General features: G+C 44.1%; 1 protein-coding gene across 1 annotated transcript in view; it reads left to right on the top strand.

The window, feature by feature from the left end:
- The window catches only part of ADAMTS16 (ADAM metallopeptidase with thrombospondin type 1 motif 16), a gene marked incomplete at its 5' end in the record, with an annotated part of 146,080 nt that overhangs the window by 66,734 nt on the left and 60,934 nt on the right, over positions 1-18,412 (top strand). Inside the window, 3 exons of the mRNA XM_080804378.1 lie at positions 10,179-10,274; positions 15,618-15,766; positions 17,311-17,483. Of these exons, the coding sequence (XP_080660504.1) occupies positions 10,179-10,274; positions 15,618-15,766; positions 17,311-17,483 (418 nt within the window). The remainder of the gene's footprint in view (positions 1-10,178; positions 10,275-15,617; positions 15,767-17,310; positions 17,484-18,412) is intronic.

The raw sequence follows: 18,412 nt of genomic DNA, 5'->3' as shown, positions 1-18,412 counted from the left end.
CATGACTGATACAAATTCTGTGTGTGACACAGAGACATGCACCCATGCCAGAAGGGCTGGTCGGGATCTGGGAGCTTGCCGGACTGAACCCCAAAGAAAGCTAACCATAAATTAAATGGAAGTAACTATTTCTGAGATTTCTTTTATTCTAGTTTGTAATGAAATCAAGAGGAAAGGAGACAAAAATATGATCCTCGGGAAACCTCCAACATTTCATAATGTACCAGGAATATTCCCAATTTAAATCTGATGGGATAATCTGTTTTCTTCTAAACTCAAGATTTCCCCCTAAGGCCAATCACAACCGTGTTCCAGAACAGGATCCTTATCCCCTGAGCCGGGTAATGTCAGCTTGGAGCAAGAGCAATAAACCAGTCACCACTGGGCATATTCCTAATGCTTCCTGTTCCGTGGGGAATCCCTTGGTAGTTCTTGAATGTTACTCTTCTGTCTGTTAAGGACAGGGAGCATAGGACTAATTTTTTTTTTTCAAAGATGGGATTTCCTGCAGCATACCTCTGGTTTCCATGTTATTTTGCTCTGTATCTGTGGACTGTATCACCCGTGGTATTCTGGTGCCATTTGGAAAAAATAGGAAGTAAGAAGCTAAACGAAGTACCTCTTTTGTAACTGAAGAAATATTTGCATACAGTGAAATGGATTCATTTTAGGTGTACAACTGGAATTTTAACGACTGTGCTTACCCATGTAACCAGTATGCTGACCAAGACATTCCTTACTTCCATAGAGCCAGAAAGTTCCCTTACGCCCTCTTCCATTCCGTCCCTTCCCCACCCCGCTAAGGGACTATCTTTCTGATTCTATCGCTATCGATACAGTTTGCTCATTCTGGAACTTCGTAAATGCCAAGTAAAATATTTGCAATGACAGGGATAGAGCTAGAGGGGACAATGCTAAGTGAAGTAAGAGAAGTACGAATACCATATAATTTCATTCATATGTGAAATTTATAAAGAACAACCAGGGTTACTGGAGGGGACGAGGGTGGGGGAATTGGGGGGATAGGATGGCGATTAAGGGCGCACTTACCGTGATGAACACAGAGTCATGTGGGGACTTGCTGAGCACTATATTATACATCTGAAACTAATAGAACACTGTATGTTAAGTTAATTAAAACTTAACTTAAAAAAACAAATATGGGGGCTCCTGGGTGGCTCAGTGGGTTAAGCCTCTGCCTTCGGCTCAGGTCACGATCCCAGGGTCCTGCGATCGAGCCCCGCGTCAGGCTCTCTGCTCAGCGGGAAACCTGCTTCCTCCTCTTTCTCTGCCTCTCTGCCTACCTGTGATCTCTGTCTGTCAAATAGATAAATAAAATCTTTAAAAACAAACAAACAAAACTATGATGTTAGCTGTTGGTTTTTATAGTCACCCTTTATCAAAATGAGAAAGTTCCTTTCTGGTCCTAGATTGTTGAGTGATTTTATCACAAAAGTGGGTTGACCTTTGTGAAATGCATTTTCTGCTTCTAGGGATGTAGGTATTTATTCTTTTTTATGGTATTAATGTGGGGAATTGTGTCCATAGGTTTTATCTTTAGTTTCCCATTGGTCACACTTCTTTTTATTCCTCTATTTCCTTTTGCATTAAACTTCTAACAATTCTGTTTTTTGCCTCAATTCGCATCTTAGCTATTACTTCCTCCTCTTGATTTCTAGTGGTTTCTCCAGAGAATGCAGGTGCCTCTTTCATCTACAGCCGATGTAGAATTAACATCGTGCCACTCTATGTAAAATGCAGGGTCCTCACAACAAGTAAGCCCACGTGACCCCACACTGTACTGTCCTCATCATGAATGTTACCTCTGTGCTTGTTACAAGCCACAAGACACAATGTTAATTTTTTTGTTCTAACAGAGGGAGTTGCTTTTTTTTTTTTAATTTTTTATTTATTTTCAGCGTACCAGTATTCATTGTTTTTTCACCACACCCAGTGCTCCATGCAATCTGTGCCCTCCCTAATACCCACCACCTGGTTCCTCCGACCTCCCACCCCCCGCCCCTTCAAAACCCTCAGGTTGTTTTTCAGAGTCCATAGTCTTTCATGGTTCACCTCCCCTTCCAATTTCCCTCAACTCTCTTCTCCTCTCCATCTACCCTTGTCCTCTATATTTGTTATGCTCCACAAATAAGTGAAACCATATGATACTTGACTCTCTCTGCTTGACTTATTTCACTCAGCATAATCTCTTCCAGTCCTGTCCATGTTGCTACAAAAGTTGGGTATTCGTCCTTTCTGATGGAGGCATAATACTCCATAGTGTATATGGACCACATCTTCCTTATCCATTCATCCGTTGAAGGGTATCTTGGTTCTTTCCACAGTTTGGCGACCATGGCCATTGCTGCTATAAACATTGGGGTACAGATGGCCCTTCTTTTCACTACATCTGTATCTTTGGGGTAAATACCCAGTAGTGCAATTGCAGGGTCGTAGGGAATCTCTATTTTTAACTTCTTAAGGAATCTCCACACTGTTCTCCAAAGTGGCTGCACCAGTTTGCATTCCCACCAAAAGTGTAAGAGGGTTCCCCTTTCTCCACATCCTTTCCAACACACGTTGTTTCCTGTCTTGCTCATTTTGGCCATTCTAACTGGTGTAAGGTGGTATCTCAATGTGGTTTTCATTTGAATCTCCCTGATGGCTAGTGATGATGAACATTTTTTCATGTGTCTGATAGCCATTTGTATGTCTTCATTGGAGACGTGTCTGTTCATATCTTCTGCCCATTTTTTAATATGATTGTCTGTTTTGTGTGTGTTGAGTTTGAGGAGTTCTTTATAGATCCTGGATATCAACCTTTTGTCTGTACTGTCATTTGCAAATATCTTCTCCCATTCCGTGGGTTGCCTCTTTGTTTTGTTGACTGTTTCTTTTGCTGTGCAGAAGCGTTTGATCTTGATGAAGTCCCAAAAGTTCATTTTCGCTTTTGTTTCCTTCGCCTTTGGAGACATATCTTGAAAGAAGTTGCTGTGGCTGATATCAGAGAGTTTACTGCCTATGTTCTCCTCGAGGATTCTGATGGATTCCTGTCTCACGTTGAGGTCTTTTATCCATTTCGAGTTTATTTTTGTGTATGGTGTAAGAGAATGGTCGAGTTTCATTCTTCTACATATAGCTGTCCAGTTTTCCCAGCACCATTTATTGAAGAGACTGTCTTTTTTCCACTGGATATTTTTTCCTGTTTTGTCGAAGATTATTTGACCATAGAGTTGAGGGTCCATATCTGGGCTCTCTACTCTGTTCCACTGGTCTATGTGTCTGTTTTTATGCCAGTACCATGCTGTCTTGGTGATCACAGCTTTGTAGTAAAGCTTGAAATCAGGTAACGTGACGCTGCCAGTTTTATTTTTGTTTTTCAACATTTCCTTAGCAATCCGGGGTCTCTTCTGATTCCATACAAATTTTAGGATTATTTGCTCCAGCTCTTTGAAAAATACCGGTGGAATTTTGATCGGAATGGCATTAAAAGTATAGCTTGCTCTGGGCAGTATAGACATTTTAACAATGTTTATTCTTCTGATCCAAGAGCATGGAATGGTCTTCCGTCTTTTTGTGTCTTCTTCAATTTCTTTTAGGAATGTTCTGTAGTTTCTCGAGTACAGAATAGTGTCACCTTTTATATTCACTCACTGATGTACCATGTAGAACTTCTGTTTTCTCATGGATCAACTCCAATTTCTTCATTTGCTTTGGCCTGAAGATCTTTCCTTTGTCCCTGTGACCTGTATCCACCAGGCACAGAGTAGGTCAGATTTTCTTTTATCTGAAAATATCAGTAAATTCACCCTCCATTTTGAAGCATCATTTTTTCTGAATCTAGAATTCTAAACAGTTCTTTTAATTTGTTTTCCTATACCCATTCTTAGGCTACATTTCCATGTTCACCTGGTCTCAGTTGTTTCTGATTAAAAAGCTGATCATCATCTGTGTCTGCTGGCATTCCTTATCATTTGTTCAGACAATTCAGCAAACTCCACATTTAGGTTATTTTAAGGTTTGGTTCCAAAAACACCATCTGATTTGTTCTATTCTTTATTCTCCACTGAAATTTCCCATTCTTTCCCACTAATTCTGTCCGCTTTTTCCTTCATAGCCTTGAGTCTATTTGTGACATATTGTAAGGCAGTATCACTTCATGTTATATAAATTTTGTATAGTATTATTATAATAGGTGATCCCCTCATCCTTTGAGGCCTGGTTTGGCTCTTCCTTAGGGCTCCTCTCATTCAACTTTTCCTTAGCTGGAGGGCAAAGCCTGTGCTCTGGGCTGGGGGCATGGACTTCGGGCTCTCCACTGAGGTTTCTCTATCACGTGTGCCCAGAACTCCAGTGTCTCCCAACACGGCAGGGCCTCTGTCATCCAGCCGGTCAGCGCTCAGCCCAGAGCTGCTGCCCTGCACTAGGCCACTGACGTGCCACTTAGTGTATCACCCGTTCGCCCCACAGATGAGGAAGGACCTACGGGAAATCCTCAGGCAGGTATCTGGGGCCTCCTACTTAACGTGGCTTTTTCCTTCCCGGTCCCACAGATTCCCGCAGGTTCTAGCTCCTTCTGCAGGCCCCAACTCTGTTCTCAGTGTCCTCCACACAGGGAGACTGTTGGTGTGTGCTGGAGTCCACCTCGCTGCACCACGTCAGGAAATTCTTCCCAACCAGGTGGTTGGAGTGAAGTTGGCGTTCACTTGGCGAACTTCCCTCTCTCCAGGGACAAGGACTGTGTTGTCTGGTCCAAACCCTAAAAGAGCTGGCCCATATATTTTGTCAAGTTTCATACAGTTTTTGTATGTGGAAAAGTAAGCCTGGTACCAGTTACTTCATCACGGACAGGAGAGGAAATATCTTTTCAGTTAAAAAAAAAAAAATTGCATCCTTTAAAATCAGTCGTGTCAGCTCATTCCCTATGATATAAAATCGTTCTTCAACTTGAATAAACTTGATGGGTTTTCTAAGCTAAATATGGTTTATGTGGCCAGAATCTCTAGGGCTCTGAATCTCTTATTTGGGGCACTTAGATTATTTTCCTTGTGAATTAAGCATCTCAGAACATTTTCAGTTATAAAATTGAATTTTCTTCAATGAACTCCTTCTGAAGTTTTATGAAAATGGGTCTGTTTTGCTAGGTTGAAGTATAAAGATCCAGAAATTTACTGACGGGAGAAGTTAAATTAATAAATAACAAGCAGAGTGCCTAGGTGGCTCAGTTGGTTAAGCGTCTGCCTTCAACTCAGGTCATGATCTCAGGGTCTTGGGATTGAGTCCCACATCAGGCTCCCTGCTCAGTGGTGAGTTTGCTTCTCCCTCTGTCGCTCCCCCGAGCTCATGCTCTCTCTCTCTCTGTCTCTCTCTCTCTCTCAAATAAATAAATAAAGATCTTTGAAAAATAAATAAATAAATAACAGGAAATTACCTGGTGACTAAACCTAAGGGCTCCTCCGTGAACATTTGCTGAGCAGGTGATAGGTGGGTGAATGGTATTTTAGAAAGGGACTCTTTCAAGTCCATGTGCTGTTAAGTTTGAAAAGTTAATAGATAATGCAAATGCATATGCATCTGTCTCTTGGACAAACAGGTGTGGGTTTGGTGTGTGTGTGCTTACATACTCATGTGTAAATTCACACACCCATATGGCCATGGCTTTCTCTGTCCGCTGATGCCTTATGGAGTGATCATTGGAAATAGTGACAAGGCACCCCACTTCTTGAAAAAAAAAAATGATTGTGATGAATTATAGATCCCATTATAACATCACTTGTGATGGCATTTTCAGTTGGTATTTCGGAGAGTCTAGTAGCGACAGATTGAGAATATGGATCTGGAGGCAGTGCACTCACTGTCGGGAAATCCCCCAATAAATTTCCAACAGAATCATTGGGAAATGTTGGTTTTATTTGGGGTGTTCGGTGGTGATGCCTCACTCAACCAAATCACTCTGCCTGAAATCGGTCTTCGTGAGCACAGCTCTTAAATTATAGGACAGACTTTAAAGCGAGTACCTTCATTAAGGATTGGATTCCTTCACTGCGAAGATGAAAGCAAGCATGGGCTGTCCATGTGGACTTCAGCTTTTTTCCCCCGAAGTATTAGTTATTACAAACATTGCATCGTTTTCTAACGCCTGTTCTGTTTGCCAGCATCATCTGCACTTGGCGGTCTGACTCCACAGTCTGTAACACGGGCTGCTAGAATTACTTTGAAATTTGATCACCTTAGTGTCCTGGGCACTATTGTGAAATTGGGAGCTTCCCCCCACACCCAGCGTGTCTTACATTCCAGCTCCTTGGCCCTAGACGTATAATTTAATAGGGTCTTTGTTCCAAGAGGACCCTGAAATTTAATTAAGAATGTAATGACATACAACAATAATGCTTAATTTAATACAATCATTGCACATTATTGTCTAGAAGTTAGCAGTTCAGTCAAAGTATGATAAGAGAGGGTAAAACTGGATTTTGGTTGTTTGGTCATTTCATGGTCATTTTATTATCTGATTTTTTGAGGAACTGGATTTTCTATTTGTTTTCTGGGGTAGAGTGTCACATTTTTATGAAATGTCAGTTTTATCTGTAGGGTACCAATGTCTTAAATACTTTTTGATACGGTGAATAACAGTAACATGGATTATATGACATTTCAAGGGTCTTCTAACTTGTCATTTGTTTCTGCCTGGAGAACTTAACTGGGGATTGAGCAGGTTCCAGCATGAGCTGAAGTGTGCAGGGGGGCGTGTGGCAGGTGGAGACTACGCGGGTCACGTGCTGTCAGGGCACGCTATCGCCTGCATCCTGTGCTCGAGAGCTTTGTCCTTAGTGAAGTTAAAAACCCTCACCTGTGTGGCACATGGGTGGCTCAGTCACTAAGCACCTGCCTTCGGCTCAGGTCATGATCCCAGGGTCCTGGGATCGAGCCCCACAATGGGCTTTCTCAGCAGGAAGCCTGCTTCTCCCTCTCTCACTCCCCCTGCTTGCGTTCCCTCTCTCTCTGTCAAATAAATAAGTAAAATCTTAAAAAAAAAAAAAAAAGCCACCTTTAATAGTATCTCCCATTCGTCTCCATTCTGCAGAACGTTCCAGAAAACTACAATGTAAGAATATTATGAAAATACTTAAGGGCCACCCAGGCTCTGATCTCTGTGGGGAGTCTGCTTGGGATTCTCCCTCCCTCTCCCCCCCTCCCTCTTCCCTTCCTGCTCGTGCTCACTCGCTCGCTCTCTCTCTGAAATAAATAAATAAATCTTCAAAAAAGAAAAAAGAAAGGGAATACTTTAAATAGTAGGATCTAGATCTATATTTTCAAACATAAGGTGGTCACCTGTATCATCTCAGATGTTCTTTTTTTAAAGAATTTATTTATTTATTTGACAGAGATCACAAGTAGGCATAGAGGCAGGCAGAGAGAGAGGAGGAAGCAGGCTCCCTGCTGAACAAGGAGCCTGATGTGGGGCTGGATCCCATGACCTGAGCCGAAGGCAGAGGCTTAACCCACTGAGCCACCCAGGCACCCTCATCTTTGATGTTCTTACGATAACATTTCACTTACCATTACTAATTTCCTTTTACATGAAAAATGTCCCTACTCATCCTGTTCAAGGTTTCCATGGGAACAAATGAACAGATGTTCAGCTCACTCAGAAAACGTGTTGAACGCCAGCTAGGGACCAAACACTGAGCCAGCTATCTATGACAAGTACATAAAAATAATTTCACATTTTAAAACACCATTTGTGTTGTATCCTCTCGGATGATCTTTGAAACTGTCCCATGAATCGGTACCACTGGCTCCTTAAGGGCACAGCCATGAAGCCCGGCGGGAGCGGCCTGTGGGCTGGAATCACCTTACCCCTTGGAGTGGGGAAGGGAGTGGGTGCTGGCTCGGTGCCTCTCAGGTACCAGGCCTGAGCTGGGCACGTTACCTACAACCCCTCCATTTAGCTCCCAGGACAAGTCAATGAGCAGGTGTTGCCATCCTCAAACAGACAAGGAGGACATGGGACTCGGCCCCCAGACCTGCCCTTCCAGGCCACACCGATATGCCCATCTGCTGGGAAGCCCGGTCGCTCTACGGGACCACCGTGTCCGTCTCCCAGCTGGCCTGACTGCAGGAAGGGGTCCTCGTTCATCCTCACCCATTCATCCATCCGTGCCTTTCCTTGTTCTGTGTGCACACCCAGCCTCCTGACTGGGTCTCTGCAGGCCCTTTGGCCAGCTGCTCTCCATGGGCAGAGGAGGGCAGGCAAGCCTACCCTGCAGTGCTGTACAGACTCTGGTTCTGATCCGTCATGCTTCCACCCAGACACTGAGCCTGGGTCCATGAGTTCCAGTTTCAAGGAAGCTTTATTTATACCCTGGCAATCTATCAAGTTGTGACCCTGCAAGCCAACAGAGCTTTCCAGTTGTCCCTTCAGAGAGTTACAGACACTCAGGCCCCTGCTTTTATAGATTCCTTGAGGTCTTCTTATGGCTCCGATCCCTAACCATGCTTCTGGCTGAGAGTGGAGGCCCCAGGTCAGCATGCCAATTAACGTCACGAGAGGCGTGACACGTTTGCCCCAGTAATGCTCAGTGATCTTGGAGGACTCACAGGGAAATGAGATGGAGTGTTACAGCAATCGTAACCATAGGCGGTTCTTCTGATTCTTCAAAATAAACACAGCTGATGCACAAAGTAAAACATCGAAAACTTCCTTCTTACCTTTCCAAGTTCCCCAAAGCTGATTTATTAATGAGAAAGATACAGGCTGAAAATGCATGTATGGCCTCAGTTTCTAAATAGGTAATTAGGAAGCATAGGGAGGAGATTTGAGAATAGTTCGATGACAATAAAATGAATATTGATTATTAGCAAAAAAACCCTTCCACAGATCACTCACAACGATGCAGAGCAGCTCGGTGTGAGCACGTCTTTCAACGCCATGAAATGGGGAGTGGAAGCATGACGGCAGTGGAAACCATCTTTGAAGCAAAATGATGTTGGTGTGCGGCCGTGTTGGTTTTCTTTACGAGACAGATCACCCAGGAGATACAGCCAGTGAATGTCTCAGGAAATAATGTAGCGCTGGTTCAAATATTCAGAACAGTTGTGCAGATAATTTACGAAGTGTTTTCCTCCGGTGCAGTCGAAGCTGCCACCGGCATTCTTGACGTTCCCATCCTGTTCTGAGTGCTGCTGCTTGCCATTCAGTAAGACGTTCCTTTGGGCTCAGAAGGAAAGGAAAGGGAAGCCCATTCTTTGCACTTGGAGAGACTTTCGTGGTGTAAAACCCTCGGGTCTTATTTCATTTTACTGCCCTGCCAACTGTGTGGGGCTTCCTTCCTCTGCACACAGCTTTCTCCCTTCACATCTTCTTTCCTTTGCACAAATCCTTTGCTCCCTCTCCCTGGAATGTCATCCCTTCTCCCCCTGTAAACCCCTCAAGCTCAGTGGTTGGCTCAGAGAGCTCATTTTCCCATGAGTCTTTCCCTAGGTGTCCCTGCCTTGCCTTCTGACAAGCTCGCCCTGCGCTGTGCTTGTCAGCAGATGTGTGAGCATCTCTTCCCACAGGCAACATATGGTGACTCGCAGCAATTTCACCTCTCCCTTAGACCGTGCCCCAGAGGGTAGGTCCGGGTCGTGTTCCTTAGGGAACCACCCTCCTACCAAGGCAACTGGCATATTCTAGGTCTTCATCAAAGGTTGCAGATAGTGGGTCAGTGGGTGGGTGGACAGATGGACGGACAGACAGACGGATGGATGGATGGATGGATGAATGGATGGACAAACCAGAAACTTGCATAATCCTCTTTTATCTGAAAATGAGCATTCAAACTTGGAGAACTTAGTGAATGGTGGGTCAAGAATGAATTATAAAATGTTGGGTTTTATTTTATTTTAATTTTTGTTTTCTGCAACCTCTGGATTAAGCATGTTTTACCTTTTAATTTAGAAAGTATAATTTTGTTAAATTTATGATAAAGTACCTATGAATAAATAAAGTTTCAGGGATGGAATTAAGTTGGACCAAGTCTAGAACATGAGTCTCTGGGTCTTCTTTCTATATACTGCTAAGTTATTATCAGCTTTCAATTTATATCAGCTGTTTTCCCCTTAAATTTTTCAGTGATATTTTATTATAGATTTGTGAACCATCTGTAATAGTGATGACCTTTTCTCTCCGGTAGGATATCTGTAAAGCCCTGTGGTGCCACCGGCTTGGAAGGAAATGTGAGACTAAGTTTATGCCCGCAGCAGAAGGCACCATTTGTGGACATGACATGGTAAGGAGCTAATCTTAGGTCATGAGTCATGTTCAGATGTCAGAGCTGTTCCACCCATGCATCTCCCCCCCCTCCTGCATTGGTATTTTGTCAGCCCATGTTCCTCATCTCTATGTGCAAATCTACCCCCAGGTCAGAAGATGGTGTTAATTTATAGTGATGCTGTGAAGGCGGCTCCTTGTTCCTTTTGCCCTTTTCCTGACGGTGTAATTGATGGGCTATCTGCAATTAGTAGATGTATATGCCAGGCGACAGGTGGTGACTACCTCTATTTAATAAGGGGAACCATTCAACTCTTGCCCGTATTTCAACCATGTACAGAACGCAAGTTAGGTGGTATTGTTAAAGACACAGAGGCTTTGGTGGGGGAAAGAAATATATTAAGAAGAAATACATTAAGAGTATTTATTACTCACTGGGACAGAATAATTTTGTTGTTGAAATTAAAAAATAAATTACCTTAACCTCCAAGAGTAGTATTCTTCTTCCTTTCACATTACTTTTTAAAACACAAGACCATTGATAAAGATAGAGATATATTGGACCCAAATGATCCCTGAACCCATTTCTGTGCCACTTAGTGTGTGACTTTTTTTTTTAATTTTTTATTTATTTTCAGCATAACAGTATTCATTGTTTTTTCACCACACCCAGTGCTCCATGCAATCTGTGCCCTCCCTAATACCCACCACCTGGTTCCTCCGACCTCCCACCCCCCGCCCCTTCAAAACCCTCAGGTTGTTTTTCAGAGTCCATAGTCTCTCATGGTTCACCTCCCCTTCCAATTTCCCTCAACTCTCTTCTCCTCTCCATCTACCCTTGTCCTCCATGTTATTTGTTATGCTCCACAAATAAGTGAAACCATATGATAATTGACTCTCTCTGATTGACTTATTTCACTCAGCATCATCTCTTCCAGTCCCGTCCATGTTGCTACAAAAGTTGGGTATTCGTCCTTTCTGATGGAGGCATCATACTCCATAGTGTATATGGACCACATCTTCCTTATCCATTCGTCTGTTGAAGGGCATCTTGGTTCTTTCCACAGTTTGGCGACTGTGGCCATTGCTGCTATGAACATTGGGGTACAGATAGCCCTTCTTTTCACTACATCTGTATCGACCTTTTTTTTTTTTTTAAGATTTTTATTTATTTATTTGTCAGAGAGAGAGAGTATGCACAAGCAGGCAGAGGAAGAGAGAGAAGTAGGCTCCCTGCCGAGCAAGGAGTCTGATGAGGGACTTGATCCCAGGACTTTGGGATCATGGCCTGAGCCGAAGGCAGACACTTAAGCGACTGAGCTACTGATGCATCCCAGTGTGTGACCTTTTAAATGCCACTAATGCACATGAAAGAGATAAATGTCTAAATAGCTTTGATTCTAAATAGCTTAGATTCCAAACCAAATATATCACAGCCTCAGTCTATTTAAACCTGAGCATGGGCAGCAAGGGTTAAAATGTTAGCAAACAGTGCTATCTCACGCTTTCTGGTTAAATTATTGCAAAACTGACTGGGGATGTGAAGAGAGCTGCTCGTGCTTATGTGAAGAGAACGCCCAGAGACTGCCTCTCTGCACACCTCTTGGGCTTTATTTGAAATCCCCCAGAGAGGGTGGGGGTGGGTTATTAAGTCCTTCCACAGATATAGCAACAGTACTTACATAACTCACAACCTCCCAAAATTGAATAAAAATGCTTTTAGACTCTCAGGAGAAGAAAGGGACACGGGGATACACCATGGTGTGGAAATGCCCATTGTCGCAGGACGCCGCGGAATGTGCCTCCGTATTAAGCTGCCCGTGATCATCACTTTCTGCACATAATTATCGAAAATTTACTCTTCAGATGATAATTTGCAAAATTATCCTCATTTCCCAAGAGATCGGCCACCCTCCCACTGTTGCCCCTGAGTTTCAGCTCACACGGGCACAGGGTGCTTCTCTGATCACCTGCTTCCTGTAGGACTGATTTCAGAGCTGTGGGCCTTCCTCAGAAGACCTTAAATTTTATTTACCCTGAAAGCACAGTTAGATGGATGGTCATTGGCATTGTTAAACCACTTTCCCTTGTATTTCCAAAGAGGGGTCTTTCCTTCTTATAATAAAGGAATTAGTGCATCTTAAGCCAGAATACATGCCTAAAATTACCCAGGAATGATGTGTTCTGCCCTGGGGCTGCACGGTGGCCATGATGGGACAGCATTGGAGGCTCTTGTGAAAGGTCCCTTTGCTGTTAGTTGTGCATTTTCCTGTATTATGGGTTCTCGTGTGTCCCTGTGGCTCTTCGATTTAGATGTGCATATTACGAGCAGTCAGTATCTCAGTACTTTGGGATATCCCAGAGCAGTTGGTGTGTACTGGCAGTAACCATACTGCTTCTGTGCACTTTTCTCCTGCGTGGGAACCTATTTCTCTCTACATTGTGTTGCCTTTAAGGCTTGTGCATGGTGGTAAATGGGACTAAATTGCATCTTGTAGTATCAGATTCCGTCCTTAGTACATCACATACTTTCAGTCCTCACAATCTTCCTGTGAGGGTGAGCCCCTTGCAGCACCTCCTGGTGCACTCAGGAACCTTCCAGGGAAAGGATACTTAGGTCCTTTGTGAGCACACCATGGGAAATCCAGGACGAGGGGTTCAGACTACAGCCTAATACATATGAAAGCTGATTCGAGCTCTCTAACAATTGTGGGTCCCACGTTGTATTAAACCACTCCACGTTATGCTTATACTTGGTGCTAGGTACTTGGTCTGTGTTATTGCACTGTATTTTGGGAACAATTCAGTCTGGTAGTTTGCACCATCCCTAAGGTTCTCAGGGGGACATGCAGACTCAGAGCACCCGAATAACGTGGTTATATATAGCCTCAGAACTAATACAGAGGGTCCTTTCTCCCCATCTCCCCAAGTCCACTGTTGTATTTTATCAGGGTGCTACCTGTGTGTGCTGGGTTTAGGTGTGACATGCAGACTGTGGGGATAATATCATAGCAGAAACAAGCATTCATCACACCATCTCGCATGCTAAGGTGCAGCCTTCTCTCAAAAGCCAGTGTCCATCAATAACATATAAAAGGGTGAGAAACATGGGATGGTCCTCAAAAACTTAACTGGTGTTTCGGTGCAACAGAGGCTCTTCCCCTGACCTGCTCACAATGGGCTTCATGGGTCTGTGACCTGTGTAGAATTCTGCTCTGGGTCATGTGTGTTTATCTGTATCTGCCCAAACCCATGCATCCCCCAGCCTCCATAGGAGAAGGGACACTGCTTTCTCTTCAGATTTTCAGAAAGTTTTTTTTTTTTAATAATGTTTAAAAGAATAGCCATTTGAGGATACTCCGGTAGAAAGAGCAGAAATTGCCTTACAAGTCTGCTCACGGCAGAAACAATTGTGACCGTCAGAGACATGGAATCGTGCAGATGTCCATGAAGAGAGCAGAACCCCAAATACAGAATGAGAGACCTGTCTACACACTTCCAAGGGGAGAACTCCAGACACACTGTGAGGTGGAGAAGCAGAATGGAAGAATGTGTGACGTGTGCTATCACTTACAAAGTTAAGAGTATACTCGTCTGTATAATTATTTTCCTACATTAAAAATAAAAGGAACAAACTATAAATTTTTAAGAAGTAAATATTTTGTGTCATTTTAAAACAAAATTAAACCAAATTACCTTAAAGTAATCCTTAAATACCAAAAGCAAAATCCATTTATCAAGCTTGTTGTCTTAATCATAACCAGAGAGGAAGAATTATTTCAAGTGACTTTAAAACCTGAAAACATTTTCTGAGTTTTCATCTTGTGGGTTCCTGCATTCCCATTTTCTGTCTTTGTATCAGAAAGCTCTGACCAGATGATTCTTTTAAAATGGGACAAAACAATCACAACAGACACCATCCTTGTCCCCCTGTGTCCCTCCTTGTCCCTCTGTGTCCCTCCATGTCCCTCCTTGTCTGTCTGTGCCCCTCCTTGTCCCTCTCTGTCCCTCCCTGCCTGAAGTCCACAGGTGATGGCCCCCACTTTTTCCAGATCCCGCTCTCTCTTTGGACTCATGAGGCCATCAGGGAGCAGATGCCTTGCTGACAGCTGCATTCCCCCCATTGAGTTGAGGGTGTCAGGGGGACTCCAGGACTTTGTTTTATCATCTGGGGTGTGGCCAGGAGGTAACAAAAGGGAGACATATTTATTTATTTATTTATTTGCTTTTCAGAAAGAATCAAAAAATTTAATGGACAAAGTGTTAGTCCTCATTACTTGTGTTTAGTTTTTCTTCTTTAAATGATATTTAATCAAATCATTTGTAACTGCCATTTCTGTGTAACACCAATGGTCAGACAACAGCAACTTGGGGTATTTTCACTGAACAAAATTAATAATGGGCGTGTTATTATTTTCCTTTTGTAAAGCCCCATTTTTTTCACCCAGAACAAATCTGGTGGCCCTAATCTTGGAGACAGACAGGAGGAGGCCTTACCCCGTCCTTCAGCCCAGGGCTAAGGCTGGTTCTGCCGCTCCACACGGGCCGGCAGCAAGGGACAAGCAAGTTCGTTTTCTCCTCTCAATGGACGGCCTGAAGATCCTTGAAATCTACACCAAGCCATGGGTAGAAAACCATCGCTGCTGAACAACATTAGATGTTGTGTGTCCTTTACGTGTGATGGCAATGAAGAAAACCCGTGGCTTTTAGCATGAACTAACATTGATGGGCACTCCTCTTGAGAAAGGAGAGCCGATAGCATCTCCAGCTTCTTAGGGACAAATGGAGCTGCTCTGCGGGTTGTTTCATCTCCACGGGAAGCCGTCTGACCTCTGACATGACATGCATCCGCTAACAACTTCCAGACTCCAGGCTCTGAGCCCAGGTGCTGGGGAGTGAAGGCACAGAGTACTGGCCAGAAATGACAAGGTGTTGAGTCACATGGAACCTCCAGCTGGACTTTTCTGCCTGAGACTCCGTCCGTTCTCAAAGAACTATGAAAAGCACGTTGTTCCAGGAAAGGTTGGAGTTCACTCACTGGAGAGCTCAACCATGGGGCTGAATGTCTGTGCAACACCCCTTAATTAAATGTGCTGAATTCCAGCAGCTCAGACGTTAGAAAAGGATTCTTCTCTGGATCTTCCCTCTGTGGGGATTTATAAAACCACATTAGGTTTGGAAAGAAAAAAGAAGTTACATTAACTGCATCTGTATTATGTGCTACCTGAAGGTGGGATGTTGGTGTCTGCATGTCCTACAGAACTCCCTAGGGCTGAGTATCACGGCAGCTATGGACACACCAGTCTGTGAGTCATGTCAACCTTTCTTTTTCCTTTTTTTTTTTTTTTTTTTTGACTTTTAGTGGTGCCGTGGAGGACAGTGTGTCAGATATGGTGATGAAGGCCCCAAGCCCACCCATGGCCACTGGTCGGACTGGTCTTCCTGGTCCCCTTGCTCCAGGACCTGCGGAGGAGGGGTGTCTCACAGAGACCGCCTGTGCACAAATCCCAAGTGAGCACCTCTGCACTTCCTTCTCACGAGCGATTTCTAAGCTGTGAACCTTCCCAACAGCATCCGTATGGTAATACTGATCTGTACATCACATAGTATTGTAGGAATCAGTGAGAAGGTACAACCACCTGGATGGAGGTGGAGGGCATTATGCTAAGTGGAAGTCATATCGTATGACTTCACTCTTAAGAAACAAACAACAGGGGCGCCTGGGTGGCTCAGTGGGTTAAAGCCTCTTCTGCCTTCGGCTCAGGTCATGATCCCAGGGTCCTGGGATCGAGCCCCGCGTCGGGCTCTCTGCTCAGCAGGGAGCCTGCTTCCCTTCCTCTCTCTCTCTGCCTGCCTCTCTGCCTACTTGTGATCTCTGTCAAATAAATAAAAAAACTTAAAAAAAAAAAAAAGAAACAAACAACAAAGGGGAAAAAATAAGAGAAGTAAGGAGACAAAGCAAGAAACAGACTCTTAACACACCAGTGGTCACCAGAAGGGAGGTGTGTAGGGGACAAGGGAAACAGGTGATGGGGGGAAAGAGTGCTCCTGTCATGACGAGCCCCAGATGATGTGTAGAAGTGTTGAATCACTCTATTGTGCATCTGAATATTACACTGTATGTTAACTGTACTAGAATTATTTAAAAAAAAAAAAAAGAATCGCTAAATAAGGAAGTCATTTTAGTCAAGTATTTCTCAAACAATGGTGTCTCTTCGGTATAACTTAAGATGCTTAAAAGTACTTGACCACAGCACAGGGAAACACACCCTGCAGTGATACTCAGGAAATGGATTTTTACCACATTTATGTGCAATCCCAAGAGTCTCCCTTAAATAAGCAAATCAATCATGAAAGCATAGAGAACACAAATGAATAAGAAACTGGTAAGAACCATTTTTTATGTGAAAAAAGGCCAAATGTTTGGTTTCTCATCCAATATATTTACTTTTGCAACCATCGGAGACAGTCCCCAGAGCAGTGGTGTGGGGGACTGTCCCAGTCCTCCTTTCGCACCTCAGTTGGTTTAAAACATGAGTCCTGTTGCAACCTTGTGGTCTTGTCTTCAGTGTGTGACACGCAGTACATCCCTTGCATCAAGAGGACGCCATCTCTGTGCTGTGTCCACATAGATTCCAGGGGCGTGAGCAGAGCCTCTTTGCTGTTAGCACCAGCCAGTGGGAGGTGACTGTTCCTGAGCCGATGTGCTGTCCTGGCCTGGCCGCAGGGAAGCTGATGGCAGACGAGGCTGCCATCCGGACAGTGACGGATTTGAATGTCAGTCTCAGCTCTGCCTTCTGTCCACTGTGCCGGGGTGCTGGGCACCAGCAGTGAACAGGTGGCAAGCAGACCCACTTCCACATTGTAACTTGCCCTAGTGACATCAGTAACATGGCTCATGCTGTTCATGGTAAAAACGTCAGGGTCCCATTGGGGAGCAGTCTTCTTCTTTTGTCACTGTGAGCCATTTAACTGGATCTGCTCATCTCTCCAATAAGCCTAGTTTCCAGCAAGGGGAGAGTCGCTATTAAATGCAAGGTTTCTTCCTGTTGCAGACCATCGCACGGAGGCAAGTTTTGTGAGGGCTCGACTCGTACTCTGAGGCTTTGCAACAGTCAACAATGTCCGCACAATAGCGTTGACTTCCGTGCGCTGCAGTGCGCCGAGTACAATGGCAAACGTTTCCGAGGATGGCGTTACACGTGGAAGCCATACACCCAAGTGGAAGGTGAATCCTAAATCCCTCCTCTACTAACAACCCCGTGCTTTGTTACTTGTACTCTTTAGAGGGGCGTGGTCTTAAGTGCGCTGTTTGGATAGACTGTACCGCTGTGTGAGGCCACTGACCCAGGCTCTTCGCCTGCCCCACCGCCGCCAGCTTCTGGTCCAAACTAGACCAGCTGTGTGGTCAGAAATTAACAAGAGACTAGAGGGTGTGCAGCCGTACAGTGAGATCTTCAAAGAAGTGACAAAGCGTTCAAAATAGATGGTGTAGTGATCATGGGTCAGTGTTTTCCTCATTACACATCCCAGCAACTGATGGTGATATTTCTCTAAGCATGTCACCCACTGAGCAGTTATCATGGCCAAAGAGTCAGAGCAAAAGTTTAGCATCTTTTGGAAAATTAGGTAGTTTTCAAGCCTACTATTTTCAAAAGTCTTGATTTAAACTGAGAAGGTTATTTGCACCATATATCTGATTTTACTCTCCAGGTTGAGAGAAAGATGTATTATTCTTAAGATTACAGTAACTTGGGGCACCTGGGTGGCTCAGTGGGTTAAAGCCTCCGCCTTCGGCCCAGGTCATGATCCCAGGGTCCTGGGATCGAGCCCCGCATCGGGCTCTCTAGCAGAGAGCCTGCTTCCTCCTCTCTCTCTGCCTGCCTCTCTGCCTACTTGTTATCTCTGTCTGTCAAGTAAATAAATAAAATCTTTAAAAAAATAAAAAAAGATTACAGTAACTTGAACCTGGTAGTTCAATTGGCATAATTTAAGGAGAAATTCAAAGAATAGTTAGTCATCTTGCTCTTTGAAACTGGGAATACTGTCCAAGCAACACTTAAGAAATACATGAATCTCCCCAATCTTACCCTTCTCCAGCTCAACAGACATAGTGTTTTCATGGTGAGAGCTTTACGACGGCAGTACAGCCTCAAA

The sequence above is a fragment of the Martes martes genome (genome assembly GCF_963455335.1).
Source record: "Martes martes genome assembly, chromosome: 5".
Classification (NCBI taxonomy): domain Eukaryota; kingdom Metazoa; phylum Chordata; class Mammalia; order Carnivora; family Mustelidae; genus Martes; species Martes martes.
The sequence above is the reverse complement of the archived record's forward strand: the minus strand, read 5'-3'. Positions and strand labels throughout refer to the sequence as shown.